We start from the raw sequence: 20,427 nt of genomic DNA, 5'->3' as shown, positions 1-20,427 counted from the left end.
TTCTGCTTGCTTCTCTCTCACCACATTTGGAACATGAATGAATTCTTAAGGTGATGATACATGGGGCACCTTATTGGGCAATGTTGTTGCTGGGCAACCACATAACTGGTTCCATGTGTTCTGATTGGATGAAAATGTGAACAGATGTGTGCCTACTGATGATTAAAGTTTTCCAGATAATAATTGTGGCCGGATATAAATTGAGCCAGAATGAGCCAGAACAGCAAAACTCAAGAACATTGCCACAAAAGTTGCTCTAAAAGTCGACTTGTGTGTCATCAGCAGGACTACACCAACTGTTTCTGATTGATAAGATTGAAATTGTGATTGGACTGTTTCTGATTGTGTAATTGCAGCTGTCGTTTCTGTTCTGATATCATCTGATACTCATATTATTACTGTTATTATACGCACAAGGGCATACATATTATTCATACACAAACACATGCACACACACACACACTTTTTTGATTGACAAAAAGTTCCTGTCTCCCTCTCTCTCTCACACACAAACACACACACACACACCTACACCTGTCTGACTCTCCAACAAAGTTCTTGTCACTGACACACACACGCACACACACACACTCTATGTGTGCCTGTAATTTTCCATGTCTAGGGGAGACAGTAAAAATCATGTTCTGCTCACTGCACCAGGCACTCAATCTGTGCCACCAGACGGAGACGATGGAACGACAATGGCTCGAACGAAACCTAAACACACACACACACACACACACAGAGACAGAGAGAGAGAGGAAGAGAGTGGGGTGCCTTTAACTTTTAAAAACCCTTTAATACATCATGTCAAATAAAAACATTCAGGGCCAGATGTACGTACTGTGCATTCGCGAACATAGCGTTATCAGCGTCACGGCCAACCCGCAGAGACCGCATGCTGTGACACATCGTATTTATCAAACCTGTAGTTCATCAGGTAAACAGCGCCTTTCTCTGCCCCTTACCACAATTTACTATTGTTAACAACTGAACGACATACTTAAATCACTTAAATCATTAAAGTTGAATAAAATTAACTGATGACAACATTAAAAGGAATCAAACGTTTAGCAATCATGAAATAATACAATACATGATGTCAGTAAGCGAGAAGATACTGAAGAGCAGTAGTTCTGCTCAAACTACTTGTGCATGTAGGCTATGGAAGTTACTGTAAGGTTGCTTTTTATATAGTACAAAGATGCAAAACTGGTGCTCTAAATAGCTATTCTGTTGTCTTTGAAGTAGACAAAATAGACGTGCTCTTTCATGGGCAGTTTTCGTACATACAGGGGAACACCTACTTAGGCGCATTTTACGCCATCTTTTTACACAAAACTCACACTTTTCCCTGACCCTCCTAAGAATGCATATGCATGAGATGGAAAAAAAGCAATTTGACATTCTCAGCTCCCACGACAGCCAGTCTGCGCTTTTACCTCAGTGCGGCCTGTTTGTACATACCTCGGCATTTTTTTATGCGCACCTTGCGAAACAAATACGTCTCAAGTGGCCGCAAAACCAGGCCTCAGTCTGGCCCTCAGTATCATTGATGCTCCCATACAAAAGTCCCATGCAAAAGTATTCAACCCCCTTGAAATCCGTTACCATTTTTACATTTTAACAAGATACTTACACTTATTTGCCCAACAGTGTTATATTTTTCTGTCATGGTTTCTTTTTTTGCACAGATTAAAGAAATAAATGAATTAAAAGCTGAACTATTTGCATAAGTGTTCAACCCCTAGTGCTTTAGACATTTAGAAAGTTATTTAGAAACAGTACAGACGTGCAGAGTGACAGGAAGCTAATTTCTGTGACACTTCCACTGAGCTACGACACAGCATTCATCTCTTAGGCAGTGATGGTCGGTCGTGGAAGGGAAGGCTGTGTGTGTGTGTGTGTGTGTGTGTGTGTGTGTGTGTGTGTGTGTGTCTTTGTAAAGCACACACACATAAACCCAGAATATCTCTCACATACACAAGAGGACAAACTAATGGAAAACACACTAAAAGAGCCAAGGCTCATTGGCTCTTTTGAAGGAGACTTTTGGCATTTGGATCCGTAGAGTGTGAGATTGTGAGTAACGCCTGTCAATTGTAGTGGATAAAACACAATCCATCAGTCATGAATGTGAGTCAGGAACAGCCCTGTGCTATCTTGCCCTTTCTCTTTCTCTTTCTCTTTCTCTCCGTCCATCCCCTCTCTCCCTTTCCCTCCATCTTTTACCCTCTACATCTCTCGCTTTCCCTCCATCTTTTACCCTCTACATCTCTCCCTTTCCCTCCATCTTTTACCCTCTACATCTCTCCCTTTCCCTCTATCTCTTACCCTCTACATCCCTCCTTTTCTCTCTTTCTTTCCCTCCCTCTCTCCCTCTTCATCTCCTCTTTCTCCACCTCATTCCCTTTCTCTCTCCCTCTATCTCTTACCCTCTACATCCCTCCTTTTCTCTCTTTCTATCCCTCTCTCTTTCCATTTTTCTTTCCCTCCCTCTCTCCCTCTTCATCTCTTTCTCCACCTTGTTCCCTTTCTCTCTCCATCTCCCTCCCTCCCTCTCTTTCACTCCATTTTTTCCCCTCCGCTCCCTGTCTTCCTCCCTCCTTCTCTCCCTCTCAATCTCTCCCTCTCTCTTTCCCTCTCTCTTTCCCTCCCTCTCCTTGTCTTCCTCCCTCCTTCTCTCCCTCTCCATCTTTCCCTCTCTCTTTCTCTCCCTCTCCTTGTATTCCTCCCTCCTTCTCTCCCTCTCTCACTCTCCATCTTTCCCTCTCTCTTTTCCTGCTTCTCTCCATCTCCCTCTGCTGCTGTGATGTGTTGAGCTGTTATGTGATGAGTGTCTTGTGTTATGATGTGTGTGGGATAGATGAAAGGATTTTTGTCTCAGTGAGGTAATGAGACACCTCTCTCTCTCTTTGCAGGCATGGTTAGTGTGTGTGTGTGTGTGTGTGTACGTGCGTGCGTGTGCGCGCGCGCGTGTGTGTGTGTGTGTGTGTGTGTGTGTGTGTGTGTGAGAGAGACGTTAATTTATCTCTTCTTTGGTCATTCGTGTTGTGTGTGAGTTCATTTGTCCCTGCTTTGTTCTTTGTGTGTGTGTGTGTGTGTGTGTGCATATCTGTTTGTGTGTGTGTGTGTGTGTGTGTGTGTGTGTGTGTGTGTGTGTGTGTGTGCGCATATCTGTTTGTGTGTGTGTGTGTGTGTGTGTGTGTGTGTGTGCATGTGTGTGTGTGAGTGTGTGTGTGTGTGTTCGGTTCTCCCTGCATTGGTCATTCATGCTGTGTGCTGAATGAGCTGCACTGCCTACTGCCCACTCACATTACAGGAGGCTCATCACTTCCAGTCAGAGGAATGGGGGTGAATGGTGTGTGTGTGTGTGTGTGTGTGTGTGTGTAGAGAGAGAGAGCCTCATCCGCATGATTCTGGGGGGTTAGGATAAGTGTGTATACGTTTTTATAATTTCATATTTGTTATATGCATGTGCAGTATATCTCTATATCTCTATGTGTGTATGTGAGTGTATGCACTTGATGTGATGTGAAATGATGTGGTGTGATGTGATTTGATGTGTGGGGTGTGTGTGTAAATGTTTAGTAGTGTGTGTATATTCAGGTGTGTTTATGTTTTGCTTGTGCATGTTGTGGGTTGTGTTTATGTGTGTGTGTGTGTGTGTGTGTGTTTGTGCGTGTGCGTATGTGTGCGTGTGTGTGTGTGTGTGTGTGTGTGTTTGTGCGTGTGCGTATGTGTGCATGTGTGTGTGTGTGTGTGTGTGCGTGTGCGTATGTGTGCGTATGTGTGTGTGTGTGTGTGTGTGTGTGTGTGTGTGTGTGTGGCTGTGCAGATAAGCTCCAGCAGAACAACAGGTCCTTTGCGCTCCCTGCCCCCCACCATTGTGAGCATGCCCAGTAGAGCGCCTCTTAAATGGCTCTGCGCTTGTGTTGTCTCTACGCTGCTCATCTTAGAGTCTGCAGAATGCTCCCTTCCCCCTGTTACAGACCTCTCTCTCTCTCTCATGCTCTCTCTCTCTCTTACTCTCCCTCTCTCTTTCTCTCTCTCTCCCTCTCTCTCTCTCTCACACGCTCTCTCTGTCTCTCTCTCCCTCTTGCGCTTGTTCTTCCCCTCTCTCTCGTGCTCTCTCTCTCTCTCTCTTACTCCCTCTCTATCTCTCTTTCTCTCTCTCTCCCTCCCTCTCTCTTTCACACTCTCTCTGTCTCTCTCTCCCTCTTGCGCTTGTTCTTCCCCTCTCTCTCTCTTGTGCTCTCTCTCTCAGCCTCCCTCCCTCTTTCTCTCTGTCTCTCTAACTCTCTCTCCCCCCTTCTCTCTCCCTCTCTCTCAGCCTCCCTCCCTCTTTCTATCTGTCTCTCTAACTCTCTCTCTCCCCTTCTCTCTCCCTCTCTCTCAGCCTCCCTCCCTCTTTCTCTCTCTCTCTCTCTTCCTCTCCCCCTCTCTTCCTCTCTCTCTCGTACGCCCCCCCCCCCCTCCTCCCCACCTCTATGCTGGCTGGCAGTCAGAGCGTGTGTGGAGTGAGTATGTGGATGAGTCGAGATGCACTCAGACTCTACCTCCAGCTCCAGCTCCAGTGCAGCTTGGATCAGGCAGAGCCTCTCGCGTTCCTCCCCCCAGAAGGTGCGCTCTCTCTGGGCAGCCGTGGCCAACCCTCCCCCTGTCCTCTCTCTGTTCTGGGAGTCTGATTGACCCCCCCTTCACCCCTCTCTCGTGACCCCCCACGCAGGTCGGACAGTAAGATCCAGCGCCTGGCCCAGAGACTCCACCGGCAGAGTGATGCCGCGCTGATCCGGGACTTCCGACCATTCCTCTTCCTGCCCGGAACGCCAGGGACATCCCAGAGCCTCGACAGGTACACGTGGATCTCTCCTCACCTCACCTCTCTCCTCACCGCTGCACATGTCCTCCTGCTCCTCTCTTTCTCTCTCTTCTCTCTCTGCCTCTCTCTCCTCATTCTCTCCTCTCTTTCTCTCTCTTCTCTCTCTGCCTCTCTCCTCTCATTCTCTCCTCTCTTTCTCTCTCTTCTCTCCCTGCCTCTCTCTCTCTCCTCTCTTTCTCTCTCTTCTCTCCCTGCCTCTCTCCTCTCATTCTCTCCTCTCTTTCTCTCTCTTCTCTCTCTGCCTCTCTCCTCTCATTCTCTCCTCTCTTTCTCTCTCTTCTCTCCCTGCCTCTCTCCTCTCATTCTCTCCTCTCTTTCTCTCTCTTCTCTCCTTGCCTCTCTCTCCTCTCATTCTCTCCTGTCTTTCTCTCTTCTCTTCCTGCCTCTCTCTCTCTCCTCCTCTCCTCTCCTCTTCTCTCATCTCTTCTCCTCTCAGTAGGAACTTTCCCTCACTAAGCACCTCTGGTTCTCTCTCCTCTCTTTCGCTCTCTTCTCTCTCTGGTTCTCTCTCCTCTCTTTCTCTCTCCTCTCTCTCTCCTCTCTTTCTCTCTCTTCTCTCTCTCCTCTCTCTCTCCTCTCTTTCGCTCTTGCCTGTATCTGCACTTTCTCCTTTTTCTTGCTTTTTCCTTCTTTCTCATTTCCTCTCTCTTTACTCTCCCTTTCTTCTCTTTCTTTCCTGTTTTTTCCTTTCATTTTCCATCTCTTTTCTCTAGCTGTCTTCTGTTCTCATCCCCTCATCTTTTCACCTCCTCTATCCTACTCTTCTTTTTGCACTTTACTTTCATCCTTGTTCTTTTATCTCTTCCTCTCAGATCTTTCCTTCCTCCTTTTTACTCCTTTCATACTCCTCTCCTCTCTTCTCCTCTCATCTACTCTTTTCTCATCTCCTCTCTTCTCCTCTCCTCTCCTCTCCTTTCCTCTCCTCTCCTCTCTTCTCCTCATCTTCTCTCTTCTCCTCCTCTCCTTTCCTCTCCTTTAATCTCCTCTCCTCTCCTTTCATCTCCTCTCCTCTCCTCTCCTCTCCTCTCCTTTCAGTAGGAACTCTCCTTCACTAAGCATTCACCTGCTGCTGGTGATGCTGCTGATTCTATCTGTGCTGACATCTGGGAAAGTGTTCCCTCGGCTTCTTGTGTCTCACTGCAGTTCAACACTGTCTGAGTCGTGTTCAGTCTGGTTACAGTTTCGTGACAGTCGTGTCTCTCTCGCTCTCTCTCTCTCTCTCTCTCTCTCTCTCTCTCTCTCTCTCTCTCTCTCTCTCTCTCTCTCTCTCTCTCTCTCTCTCTCTCTCTGTGTGTGTGTGTGTGTGTGTTTTCTAGTGTTAATTTGTTTTACTTACTCCTTGTGATGTCACAAAAAAGCTTGACATTAGTGAGCCGTGTGTATGTGTGTCTGTCAGTCTGTGTCTTTGTGTGTGTGTGTGTGTGTGTGCGTGTGTGTTTGTGTGTGTGTGTGTCTGTGTGTGTGTTTGTGTGCTTATGGGACTGTGATTGGCTGACCGTGATGAGGATAGAACAGGAGAATCTAATCAAAGAGCCAAGGGGGTTCCGCCTCTGTGTTTGTAAACAGCTAGACACTACAGCAATGCTCACCTCACTCAATATGCTGATGTGTGTGTGTGTGTGTGTGTGTGTGTGTGTGTGTGTGTGTGTGTGTGTTTGTAAACAGCTGGACACTACAGCAATGCTCACCTCACTCAATATGCTGATGATGAGCTTTCTTAATGTTGAGGATGTGAATGTTGTTTTGCTGTAAATGTTTTTGGCTATCGCTGATGTGAATTACCGGTATGTTTTGTTGTAAATGTTTTGGGTATCGCTGATGTGAATTATGTTTTGTTGTAAATGTTTTGGGTATCGCTGATGTGAATTATGTTTTGTTGTAAATGTTTTGGTGTGTTTCTGGGAACAGGGCAGGGGAGGTGAGTGTACAGTTGGTGCAATTATCACGTTACAGGTGCTCAAAGTAATTTTTTCCTATAGTGTTGCTGCTGTGTGTGTGTGTGTGTGTGTGTGTGTGTGTTATGAGGTTGTACCTAATGCTTTACTGTAACTGAGATGTCAGAAGTAGCGTTGAGTGTTTTTGTTCTTATGAAGTTTGAAGTCGGTAATGTACATTTGGTGTGTGTACCCGAGTTTGAGTGTGTGTGTGTGTGTGTGTGTGTGTGTGTGTGTGTGTGTGTGTGTGTGTGTGTGTGTGTGAGAGAGAGAGAAAGAAATCAGGAAAGAGAGGTAGAGTGTGTTTGTGTGTGTATGAGAGAGAGAGAAATCGAGGAAGAGCGGTAGAGTGTGTTTGTGTGTGTATGAGACAGAGAGAGAGAGAAAAAGAGGTAGAGCATGTTTGTGTGCGTGAGAGAGAGAGAGGTAGAGTGTGTTTGTGTGTGTGTGTGTGAGAAAGAGAAGTAGAGTGTGTTTGTGTGTGTATGTGAGAGAAAGAGAAGTAGAGTGTGTTTGTGTGAGAGAAAGAGAAGTAGAGTGTGTGTGTGTGTGTGAGAGAGAAAGAGAGGTAGAGTGTGTGTGTGTGTGAGAGAAAGAGAAGTAGTGTGTGTGTGTGTGTGTGTGTGTGTGAGAGAGAGAAAGAGAAGTAGAGTGTGTGTTTGTGTGTGTGTATGTGGTGTGTGTGTGTGTTTGTGTGTGTGTTTGTGTGTGTGTGTTAGCCGCTGCTGGCAACACCATTAAGTTGGCAGCGCTCCAGTGTTGCGTCGTGCTCTTCTCTCGCCCTGGGGTACACACTTTCTGCAGAATCTGTGTGTGTGTGCCTGTGTGTGTGTGTGTGTGTGTGTGTGTGTGTGTGTGAGGAGAGAGAAAGAACGAGAAATAGACAGAGAGCAACGATAAGAGAGAGTGACATTGCCATGGGAGGTGTGTGCAGAAGTCCTCATTATCCAGAATGCATTGGAGTGGCAGATTAGTGCGTCTCTGCAGTTTAGTCTCATCCCCCGGTCTGATTGCACTCCTTTAGACAGAGCTGCTGTGGACAACAACCTGTCTACTTTTTCAACAGTGTGTGTGCCTGCATGCCTTCATGTGTGTGTGTGTGTGTGTGTGTGTGTGTGTGTGTGTGTGTGTGTGTGTGTGTGTGTGTGTGTGTGTGCGCATTAATTTACCTCATATTTGATCTCACCTGTGCGGTGACTATAGCGCTGATATCAAAACCACTGAAACGCAAGGAGCATGTGATCTTATCATATAATATATTATATCAGTGTTTTAAATAAGCCGTGTCAAGGAGCATGTGATCTTATCATATCATATATTATATCAGTGTTTTAAATAAGCCGTGTCAAGGAGCATGTGATCTTATCATACCATATATTATATCAGTGTTTTAACAGCATAACTCTCAAAAAGAATTTCAAGTTTTTGCCTGAAATTGCACTGTGCCTATTTACAAGGGCATTGTTCCCACCTCTTCTGGGGCCTACCATCAAATGTTGGACCTCTATAGAAAGCTGAGAACCTCTAGTTTTCGTAGGAAACAGTCAAAATAAATGTGTGATGTACTCACAAAGAGTTACAGAGGCTAGAATATAGTTTTTTCTTTCTGCCGGATTACAAGCATCTCTGAACTGACCACATTTCAGCCCTCTAGGTCTCTTGATATCCCTTAGAAACACAACTGAGCCCTAGCACCAGGTCTTGCGAAGTTGTGTGCAAAAGTAGATCAATATAGAATGAAAATATGAGTGCTTTAGACTATTATTTGCCAAGGTATGCCCATGTGTTTTGTAAAATGCCTATGGATACTCCCCATAGGACTTTTTGTTATCCAAAATGCATACTGACAATCAAATGCTTACTGCACCTGAACCCCTTTGTGTAGAAGCATAATCCTGGTCTCAAATGAAAGGTAACACTTTGAGGTTTCATGCTTGTATTTGGATTATACTTCAGGGGTTCTGATATGGAATGACTACACTAAATATGGAATGATACACTGAAAGTTATTTAAACAAGGCGTGTCAAGGAACATGTGATCTTATAATACTATATTATATCAGTGTTTTAAATAAGCCATATTCAAGGAGCATGAGATCTTATCATACCATATGTCATATCAGTGTTTTAAATAAGCCGTGTCAAGGAGCATGAGATCTTATCATATCATATGTCATATCAGTGTTTTAAAAGGCCAAGTCCCATCCATCATCCGCCCGCATCAGTGTCTGCTGCAGCTCTCAGTGGCGCTGGTGTCATCTGAGTCTCTCTCTGTAGGCTGGGATTTTGTGTGTCAGGGCTGAGGCTCAGACGAGCCTGTGCTGTCTCCTGTCTCTGTGTGGGACGCTGGAGGTGACAGGTACTCTACATCAATTTAAAACCAAAGAACAAACAGTTTAATTGCACTTTGGTTGTAGTTGAGGTAGCATTTTCGTTTTTTTTCACACTTATATACAGTATATGTTGTAGATAGATAGATAGATATATACTTTATTGATCCCCAGGGGAAATGTGGATGTTTGTATCAAATTGTTTACAGGCATTTCTGTTTTTTCTATAATATTTTGTGACTGGTGTGAATGGTGTGTTATACTACTTACATGAATTAGTGTTTTTTAACATGGCGGTTCCTGTTCTAGAACAACAGCGATAAATGATTCGTCTTCTTTTCTGTCTTTATTTTGTGTGACGACTCAGTGGATGGTGTAAAAGTAGGCTTGTGTTTATCTGTCCACCAAACACACACTTTGATTGACAGAGAGCACTGCCTGGTCATCTTAGGCAGGTCGGCATGCTGAAGATCAGGTAAGATCACCAACAGACAGACAGAAAGACAGACAGTATGATATGTAGACAGGCAGACCATATGGCCTGGACATCGCAGGCAAGTAAACAGTAAAGAGCAGATATCATCACTGGACCCGCACAGATGGCTCAGTTGCTGTGGTAACGGCATTATGTGTTTTTAATTGGACGATATGTGAGTTGGCCCACCCACTTGCATCTGTCTAGTGCCTATGGTCGTCAAACGTCAGGAGATTTTTCTTCCCACTGAACTGAAAGCTCTCCAGCCATCAGGCACACTCTTGTGAAAGCTGACGGGTAATGTGAATGGGCTGAGACCTGGAGGCTTGCCATCGCTGTTATTTTAGTACACAGGTACCAGTAATGGTCTCCTTGGCTACAGAGAGCTTTCTAGAAACTGACCGAAAGTGGGCTCTTCTGTCATGGCATCAATGACACAACACGTATAGCACATATAGCACATTCATCACATTCATCACACATATAATACTATATTCTACAGATAGTTCCAGTCTTTAATTGCTGTGCTACCACAACTTGATACAAAAGTTAGATTTGTTGCGTCGTGACGTTGCTTGGCAACCATTCTGATAGAGAAAATATATTTCTTGGTGGAACAATGCTCTATGAATAATTTGTAAAATTTCTCGTTGTCATGCCTTTATTTTAAGAAATCTTGCCAGGTATATATATGTGTGGTAACCGTTTTAGAAAAGCAATAACCCTATCATGTCTCTAGGTTACAGTGATTATAGAACAGCGAAGGGGGTTTTGGCTGGCACATCATGCCTACGTCAATCTGTGGGACAGCTTAACTGGTTGAACTTATTTATTAGAAAAATTCCCTCAGATATGTATCAAATAATATCTCATTTCCAGATACAGATACAGTCATACCACACATCCAGTATGTTTCAGAACTAACAAGAATTTCCGTTTCCATCCTAAAAAGAAAAGCAAACAAACAAAAAAATCAATAAAACACAAATAATAAAATGTACTGCAAAAACACAAATAATGAAATGTACTGCAAAAACATGAGCCCTGATTGTGAAACTGCATATTAATATTTTTACATTTCACATGTTCTACAATATTCATGTTTATGCATCATATGTGTATTCATTAACACCTTTAGGCTGGTTTCTAGGAAGCAAGGCTAATATAATCATACTATTATGCAGATATTCCGTCTTGTCTACAGTAATAATAATACTAGCTTAAATTTATATAGCGCCTTTCAGGATACCCAAGGTCACTTAACAAACAAAGGGATGGGTAGGGAATGGGGGGTCAGGGGTCAAAGGCCTCAGAGAACAGGTGTGTTTGTAGGTGTTGTGTGAACCGGCCAGAGAACAGGTGTTTTGTAGGTGTTGTTTTTCCTTTACGGTGCTACTTTTCAAATTTTGTCATTGTTATAGTAAAAAAATAATAGCTCAAATTTTTTATAGCACCTTTCGCTTAGGATACACAAGGTCGCTTGACAAACAAAGGGATGGGTAGGGAATGGGATGGGTTGGGAATCGGGGTCAGAAGCCAAAGAGAACAGGTCAGAGAACAGGTGTGTTTGTAGGTGTTGTTTGAGCACACCTAGGGAGGGGGCAGTGCGTAAATGGAGGGGTAGCTTGTTCCATAGACTGGGGGGGGCTGCAGCACAGAAGGCTCTGTCCCCAAAGGTCCGGAGTCTGGTGCGGCCAATGACAAGCTTATCCTTGTCAGACGGACAACAGCAACCATGTTTGACTGTAGGGGTGGAGGAGATCAGTAAGATACTGGGGAGTGGAGGGATTTGTAGATGATGAGGAGGACTTTTAAAAGTGATTTGATGTGACTTGACTGGTAGCCAGTGAAGCTGTAGTCCAGACAGGACACCATTGCAATAGTCCAGACGGGAGGTGATGAAGGGAGGGGATAAGAGTTTCGTGGACAGAGTCTGAGAGTGAGGCTCGAAGTCTTGAGATGTTTTTGAGGTGGTAGAAGGGTGATTTGGTGATATGTTTGATATGTGACAGTAATGAAAGATAGAGTCCAAGATGACGCCCAGGTTGCAGACCTCTGGGTATGGAGAGATGGAGCAGCCGTCCACATCCAGAAGGAGATCGCCGATCCTCTTCAGTTGTGCTGCAGGAGCCACCACACCATGTTTTATTGCTATTGAGTTTGAAAAGATTAGTGGTCATCCATGTTTTTAATTTCTTGTAGGCAGTTGACAAGTGGCACAGGTGGGACCTGGGTTTGGTGCTGATGTAGTTGGGTGTCATCAGCATAGCAGTGGAAGCTGAGTCCATGTTGATGGATAATCTGGCCAAGGGGCAGCATGTAGAAAATAGTGTTCATAGTGTCCAATAAGCTGCTCTGTATTGAAGGTGGCAGCAATCAGCAGGGATGTAGAAGCATCCTTGAAACATTGTTGTTGGAATAGTTGGCTGGTTCTCTAACACGATGAACCCCTCAACGCGATAGTGGAAGAATTAACCTCTATGTGCTTTGTAGCACTCGTAGACCTTGACCAGTACTAGCACTTACATCAACCTAGGCAACTACATCTATATCAGTAGCCCTAGTTTTATGAGGGTTACAGCTTTTACATTCCTCAAGAGCTGAACCCCTCAACACGATAGTGGAAGAATTAACCTCTATGTGTTATACTGTACATTCCTCAAGAGCTGAACCACTAAACATGAGACAACCTCATGGTGATGACACCCTGATACAGTATGAATCTGGCCCTAATGTGATTCAGATCTGGCTCTGATTTGATTCAGATCTGGCTCTGATTTGATTCAGTTCTGGTCCTGATCTGGTTCAGTTCTGATGGCTCTGATGTGGTTCAGTTCTGGCTTCTAGTGAGTTTGATCCTCCTGTGTGTTTGTGTGTGTGTATGTGTTCTAGTTCTGCTCTGGTTCAGTTGATCTGGCCTTGACCTGGTTCAGTTCTGTGTCCTAATGTGGCCCTGTTCTAACCCAGATTCCAACTTGCTGTTCTTCAAAATCCGATTGGTCCCCTCCTCAGTGAGTTGACCTTCCCAGCGTCTCTTTGGTGGGCCGTTCTCATGGAGCAAGTTCATAACTGATGCTCAGTGGAGGCAGTGATTAGCATAACAATGCGGCTAATGAGAGGAGGCTAACCACCACTTGGCCAGAGTGAAGTGCAGCCTTCAAAGTCTGAAGCCATCACAGCCACTGATGCCTGAGACTGAGGTTAGGTAATACAATTATAATAAAACCTTATTCTTTAGCTACACGCCATTTGCAATACTGGCAAGCTAATAATGGGGAAGTTTTAATAGTGAGAGAACATACAATTCAATGTCAGTCAGGCCAGTTGCATATACGATGTTGAAGCAAATGCTTTTACCCAAAGTAGGCCTAGTCCCCAAGTGCCCATTTTTCATAAGTATGTGTTTCTCTCAGGCCTCATTAAGCCTATAGTAGCATTTGCATTTGGCATTGGTAGTTTTGGGAATTCTGAACATCTACTGTATTAGTAGACACTCACAGAGTGGCTAGACAATTTGTTTTTACTTTTGTTATCCGTCTGCTTTGCAAGCCAAACTCATAAACAGATTTGAATATGCTTTGTAAGTTCATCTGAAGTGTTCCGATTAAATGGGAAGACATCTGGTAAGTGTGACACACAGCATCGTCTCAGTGGTCTTTGCAATCGGAAGGTTGCCAGTTCGAATCCCAGCTGGTCACATGATGTTGTGTATCATGCCCTTGGACAAGCCACTTCAGCTGCATTGTCTGAGTCCACCCAACTCTAAATGGGCGCAGTTTCTCCTGGGCGTTACCTGTGGAGGACTGATGTCTTATCTTGGAGGAGTCTACAACTGTCATCTGCTCAGCACCACGGAAACCAGACATAAGCACAGACCCTATCAGTCTCCATTGGCTAAGAAAGGAGAGCCCTCTTGCTAATGTTGAAACATTAGGTGCATAAAATGCTTACTTTGTCCTCCATTAGAGCTGTACAGGAAGTTCATTCACACAGCAATATATAATATTTTTTTTTTTTTTTGTGTTTTTGTTGATTTTGTAGTCTTATTTTGTGATCTTTCTTGAGGTGTTTATTTATTCTGTGTCTGTGAAGTCCATGTGTGTGTGTTTTGTAGAAAGCCAGACGTCTCTCCCACACATTTCTGACATGGCGGTGAAGTTGCTGTGTGTGTGTGCTTGCTAGAAAGCCAGCGATCTCCCACTCACTCAGGCTGATGACTGAGAGCAGCTGCTGCTTGTTGGAAACATTAGCACAAATATGTGTGTTTGTACTTGTGTGTGTATCTATGTGTGTGTGTGCACAACTGTTTTTCTTTTTGGGGTTTTTGTGTGTGTGTGAGAGAGAGTGGGAGAGATAGATAAATAGAAATATAGAGAGAGGCAGAGTGTGTGTATATGTATGTATGGGTGAAGGAGAGTGTAGGCATGTGTCTATCTGTCTGTGTGTGTGTGTGTGGTGTGTGTGTGTGTGTGCGTGTGTGTGTGTGTGTGTGTGGTGTGTGTGTTTGTGTGAAGGCAACATTAGTGCTCAATCTCTGCATTCACAGCCCGTCTGTGGGAGTTTCGCCACTGACAACCGGAGAATATGTGAGACTATTCTCCAGGGGATAGCATGCAGAGAGAAAGGGTTTGATTACCATGTGTGTGTGTGTGTGTGTGTGTGTGTGTGTGTGTGTGTGTGTGTGTGTGTGTGTGTCTTGTTTAGATGCCTTCTTTGCTTGTGTGTATGTGTGTGTTTGTGTATGAGTCAGTGTGTGCGTGTGTGTGTGTCTTGTTTAGATGCCTTCTTTGCTTGTGTGTATGTGTGTGTTTGTGTATGACTCAGTCGGTGTGTGTGTGTGCGTGCGTGCATGTGTGCGTGTGTGTGTGTGGGCATCATGTCTGCTTTTGTGGGAGTTTCAGACTGTAGGCGTTTGAGATCATGTCTAACTAGTGTCATGGTGGTCAGTGGTGTGATTTGGGATCAGTCGAAACTGAATGTGCCAGTGTGTGTGTGTTTGTGTTTGTGTGTGCCTGTGCTGGCACGAGGCAGTGAGGTCTCGTTATTGAGTTTCCAGGAAGGCCACAATCTTCACAAGCTCTCAGTCACCATCATTTCAGAGCACTTCTGATAGAAGTGGTTATGATTTGTGTGTGTGTGTGTATGTGTGTGTGTGAGTGTGTGTGTGTATGTGTGTGTGCCAGTATGTCGAGGAAAAATCAAATCAAAGATTCTTTGAATCAGAGTGACGTGTCGTGTGTTCTTGTTGATTACTGGTGATTATGGATCTTGTTATTTTGTGAAATATTTATCCCTTAAATGTGTAAAAGTTGAATTTAACGAGGGCCTCTCTTGACAAAGGATGTCACCCACTGTCAGACTCAGCAAACACAGATCTGACACAAAACTCTGGGTAATTAATGGAAGAAATAACAAGCCATATGTCTTTTTCATCACTAATGAATGGGTTTAGATGGCTTTAACACTGGAGGCTGGAGATATGCTAACCCTAGCCTGAGGTGCTCTCTCTCTCTCTTTCTCTCTCTCTTTCTCTCTCTCTCTCTCTCTCTCTCTCTCTCTCTCTCTCTCTCTCTCTCTCTCTCTGTGCATGTGCATGTATCTCCATATCAATCACCAAACACTCCTCTGTACAGAAAGAAATCTGGACCTTCGAAAAATCTTCTCCAACCAAGCATGGCCACTTCAATAGAATTCAAACCCTTCAATAGAATTCAAACACTTCAATAGAATTCTTCTGTGTTCATGTTCTCTAACACTCTCTCTCTCTCTCTCTCTCTCTCTCTCTCTCTTTCTTTTGTGTGTGTAAAACCTACCAGGTTCATATTCTTGTTATCATATTTCTTCATGAGGTACATTCTAACGACTACAGTATTTGCCTAGACACTGTGCTGTTTGAACTTGGATTATCTTCGCTGTGCCAGAGAAATCCAATAAAAACTCCTCAGGACACAGTGACATAGCAAGCAAGAATTTGCATTGCGTTTTCTAAATGCTGCGCATGTGTTGTCAAATCGATGAAGATGTTTACTTAATATGCTTTTCTTTTGTCGATTTGCATGTGTTTTCTTAATATGCCGTCCATTTGCACCTGTTGGCCACCGTAGACTTGTGATGTGGATGACCTATTCCGCCATAGTTGTAGACGACTGAGTGGCGTTTAATGAGCGTGTGTAGGGAAAGAGTGCTGTTCCAGTTGGGGACCCTGATCCAAACCTAAACCTTACCTTAAAACAAGTCAAGTTTGTTACTACGTATAATTCAAGTTTGTTTTGATAGAGTGTAAATTATCTTGTTTGCTCAGTTTCTATTTCTATGTTGAAGTATTCAGTCTCTCTTTCATCTTGCTCTTGCTTTCTTGTTCTCTCTCTCTATTTCTCTCTCTCTCTTTCTCTGTCTCTCTGTCATTAAGCAGGTTGGTATCATTTTGCGCTCTGAGTGATGTGATGTAATTGTTCTAATTACTGGTGCCATGAATAAATTTGATTACATTTGGAATCTAATTGTTAACATATATTCATTTCATAACAGAGCTTTATGTTTCTGATAAAGTAATGATGAGGTACAGTAGATGTGTAGATGTGTGTGCATGCATGTGTTCCTGTGTGTGTGTGTGTTTGTGTCTGTGAGTGTGTGTGTGTGTGTGTGTGTGTGTGTGTGTGTGTGTGTGTGTGTGTGTGTGTGTGTGTGTGTGTGTGTTGTGTGTGTGTGTGTGTGCATGCATGTGTTCCTGTGTGTTTGTGTTTGTGTCTGTGTGTGTGTGTGTGTGTCTGTGTCTGTGCATGTGTGTGTGCGTGTGTGTGTGTAGTGGTGTGTGAGCAAGTGTAAGAAGAATTCTCCTGAGCTAATATAGATGTGTGTAAATAGTTTTTACACACATCTACTATTTCCTTGAGGACAGTAAAGCATCTTCATTTCCTCATTCACCTGTCACCAGCTGTTTCAGTCTCTGCAGCAGCACGTAGGAGTACACTAATAGCACATTCATTTGTCCTGCAACAGCACATAGGAGTACACTACAGTAATAGCACATTAATTTGTCCTGCAGCAGCACATAGGAGTACACTAATAGTACATTAATTTGTCCTGCAGCAGCACATAGGAGTACAATAATAGTACATTCATTTGTCCTGCCGTTGTGTTTGGAGGTATTTTCTCCTGTGTTGTCCTGCTGTTGTGTTTTGTATTTTCTCCTGTGTTGTCCTGCTGTTGTGTTTGGAGGTATTTTCTCCTGTGTTGTCGTGTTGTGTTTTGTGTTTTCTCCTGTGTTGTCCTGCTGTTGTGTTTGAAGGTATTTTCTCCTGTGGTGTCCTGCTGTCAGGTTTGGACGTATTTTTCCTGTGTTGCTGTGCTGTTGTTCCTGGAGGTATTTTCTCCTGTTTTTTTCTGCTGTTGTGTTTGGAGGTATTTTCTCCTGCATTGTCCTGCTGTTGTGTTTGGAGGTATTTTCTCCTGCATTGTCCTGCTGTTGTGTTTGGAGGTATTTTCTCCTGCATTGTCCTGCTGTTGTGTTTGGAGGTATTTTCTCCTGCATTGTCCTGCTGTTGTGTTTGGAGGTATTTTCTCCTGCATTGTCCTGCTGTTGTGTTTGGACGTATTTTCTCCTGTGTTGTCCTGCTGTTTGGAGTATTTTCTCTCCGATCTCTCACCACACATTCGGCTGGTCTGCTTGAGGTCGCCCTGATTGAATTATCCTCCCAGCGGGATGAGAGTTGCTCTGTGGTAACAGGGATCAATACGCTGTTTAATCAGCCCATTCTACAGCCATTCTGTCATTGTAGTGCCAGCATCAATTCAGTTTGGCTAGCACAGTTATTACATTTAAATGACACATACACACGCGCATGCACACACTCACACACACAGAGACATGGGCATGCATGTACAGACACACTCCCGTTTAAATTTTAAATCAGATTAACTTTATTCCCAGAACAATTTCATTCTATTACCAAAGCATTTCTAAAAAAAAGAAAAAAATTCAAGGAAAGGATGCCAGATAATCACATGACCTCCACGTATGTCTCTCTCTCTCTCTCTCTCTCTCTCTCTCTCTCTCCCTGTTCTCCTCTCTTTCTCTCTTTCTCTCTCTCTCTCTCCCTGTCCTCCTCTCTTTCTCTCTCTCTCTCTTACTTTCTTCTCCTTCTTTTACTCTTCCCTTGTTCCCTCTCTTTTATTTTCTGTGATGTTTGTAGAGATGGGAACATCACTCAGCATGACATGATAATCAGGGGAGACATGAGGCTGTGTTTAGGGTCATGTGACCAATGGGAAAAGACCTGTGTGTGGGGGTGTGTGTGTGTGGGTGTGTGTCTGTGTGTGTATGTGTCTGTGTGTGTGTGTGTGTGTGTGTGTGTGTGTGTGTGTGTGTGTGTGTGTGTGTGTGTGTGTGTGTGTCTTGTTTAGATGCCTTCTTTGCTTGTGTCTATGTGTGTGTTTGTGTATGAGTCAGTCGGTGTGTGTGTGTGTGTGTGTGTGTGTGTGTGTGTGTGTGTGTGTGCGTGCGTGCGTGTGTGTGTGTGTGTGTGTGTGTGTGTGTGTGTGTGTGTGTATGTCGTAGGGCTTGGCACTGGCCATTATGTGCGATCGGTGCTGTCTGATGGTCGGTCTGTCCAGGGAAATTACAGCGTGAAGAGCACAGACAATGTCTGTCTCTGATCTGTGGTTATCCCCCCTTAACACCAGTTATCAGTGAGGGAGGGGGAGGAGGGATGGGGAGAGTGATAAGTGGTGGGGTGTGTGTGTGTGTGTGTGTGTGTGTGTGTGTGTGTGTGTGTGTGTGTGTGTGTGTCACTCAGAGGGCAATACTCATCTCATCTCTCTATCTCCATCTCTCTCACTCTCATTCTCATGCTCTTTCACTTTCTTTTTCACTTTAATTTTCTCTTTCTACCCCCCCCCCCCCCCCCCCCCCCACACACACACACACACACACACACACACACACACACACACTCCACCCCCACCTGAGGTCTCGCTGGTTGCAAATGTCACTGTGTACTCTCTAATCAAATTCCATCACTACTCACTAGGACTCCGCTTCTGGCTCCAGGTCATGTTGATGTGATGTGAGTGTATTCATTCTGGGCACGGTGAAATGTTCTTTTGGAAAATACACTCTGACACGGTCGGCCTGCTTGTTTCCCAGGCCAACTGATGATGGTTGGGAGCTAATTTTAGTCTGGCTGGATTGGTAGATGTGATGTGTGGCGTATCCTGTCTCAGTACTGTAGAGAATTGGTGGGGTGGGGGTGGGTGTCGCAGTAATAGCCTTCCCCCAGGCTCTCGGCAGCAAGAACTCTGATATTGTTACATTAATTGCCCTCCCTCCTGGACACTCTGTGCCACATCATTTCCCCCTGTGGACCCTCTGAGAGCAGCTCCTGTGGGTGGGTTATGCATTAACGACGCTGATCAATAAGATGCATTGACAGCAGTTCTGTCCAGACGAGTGAGCCACTCGTGTTCCCTCCCAGAGGGCCGCCATTAGAGTCTGTAGTGTGCTCCCTGCTCAGCCTCTCAGTTTGAGTGTTAAACTAATTGCCCTCCCCTCAAGACACGTTCCTTGAGTGTGTTCCTTTAATTGTTTTCCCCTTTGGACTTGCTCCGTGGATGTGTTTCGTTAATGATCTTCCCCCATAGAAAGGGCTGCTCTTTTTCTCTCTTCCTTAAGAGTTTTCTGGCGAGTGAGTGCGTTGCTGTGTTCAGTCTATTGTGCTCTTTTTAATGATCTTGCCCCTAGGATGTCCTCAATGAGTGTTTTGTTGAATGTGTACCATTAGATTTTCCCTTAGATTCCCCAGAGTGTTTTCCATCATTTGTCTTGTCCAGGATGTCCAATGACATTGTGTTTTTGTTAATTATCGTCCCCCACAGTATCTGAGGTTGTGGCAACTGTGTTACGTTGGTTATCTTACCTCTTAGATATTCAGTCACTCTAGGACATTTTTAGTGGGTGTAATATGTTAATAGCATCCCTCATTAGTTCTTAGTTAATGTGTTACACTGATTATCTTTCCCCTTAGACATTCTTAATGAGCATGTAACATTGATTATCTTCCCCCCAGGATGTTCTTAGTGAGTGTGTGTAACGTTTTTTATCTTCCCCCCCACCCCAGGTCGTTCTCAGCCAGCATGACTCAGCAGATGCAGAACTTGCAGCTGAGTCATGGCGGGCGGAGAGGAGCGGGCCCCGCCTCCCCCAACGCCGCCAAACGCCTCTACCGCAACCTCTCCGAGAAGCTCAAGGGCAGCCACTCCTCCTTCGAAGACGTCTACTTCTTCGGACGATCGCGCAAAGCCTCTGTAAGTGTTTCCCCCACAGAAAAGAGTGTGTGTGTGTGTGTGTGTGTGTGTGTGTGTGTGTGTGTGTGTGTGTGTGTTTGTGTATGATGGAGGGTAGGCCTACAGACATATTTAGCTTATGCAGTTTTATGAATATTCAAAGGTTGGCCAACTTACTGTGTGTACGTTGGAGTGTTGTTCTTAAATGTGTCCTCGGGGGAATGAGTTTTAGGAGTTATCTTCTGTTGATGCCTCTTTGACCATAGAACTGACCCTGAAGGCCCAGTGGGACTACCCCTGTCATCCTGAATCCACTTATTGCCTTCGGCGCTCACCTTCGCTGAAGAATATTCAAGAATCCGTTTTGCAGACTGACTGTCACTGTGCCTTCCATCCTGTTTTGTAGTTAGAACCATTATCATCTGTGAAAGCCTTAGTTAGTTATTTATGGAACTGATTAGGATGTTTTCTTTGCCCTGAGTTTTACACTGCTATTTTCAGCTCTCCTGTTATAGTACCAAATTC

At 44.5% G+C, this 20,427-nt stretch overlaps 1 protein-coding gene across 1 annotated transcript in view; it reads left to right on the top strand.

Annotated features, from left to right (window-relative positions):
* Nucleotides 1-20,427, top strand: part of LOC121704802 (ankyrin repeat and fibronectin type-III domain-containing protein 1-like) — a 142,680-nt gene that overhangs the window by 85,893 nt on the left and 36,360 nt on the right. The window contains exons 7-8 of the mRNA XM_042085299.1: nt 4,730-4,855; nt 19,737-19,923. Coding sequence (XP_041941233.1) covers nt 4,730-4,855; nt 19,737-19,923 — 313 coding nt within the window. The remainder of the gene's footprint in view (nt 1-4,729; nt 4,856-19,736; nt 19,924-20,427) is intronic.

The sequence above is a fragment of the Alosa sapidissima genome, chromosome 3, assembly GCF_018492685.1.
Source record: "Alosa sapidissima isolate fAloSap1 chromosome 3, fAloSap1.pri, whole genome shotgun sequence".
Classification (NCBI taxonomy): Eukaryota; Metazoa; Chordata; class Actinopteri; order Clupeiformes; family Clupeidae; genus Alosa; species Alosa sapidissima.
Note: the sequence above shows the minus strand (reverse complement) of the source record. Positions and strands in the feature narration are given on the sequence as shown.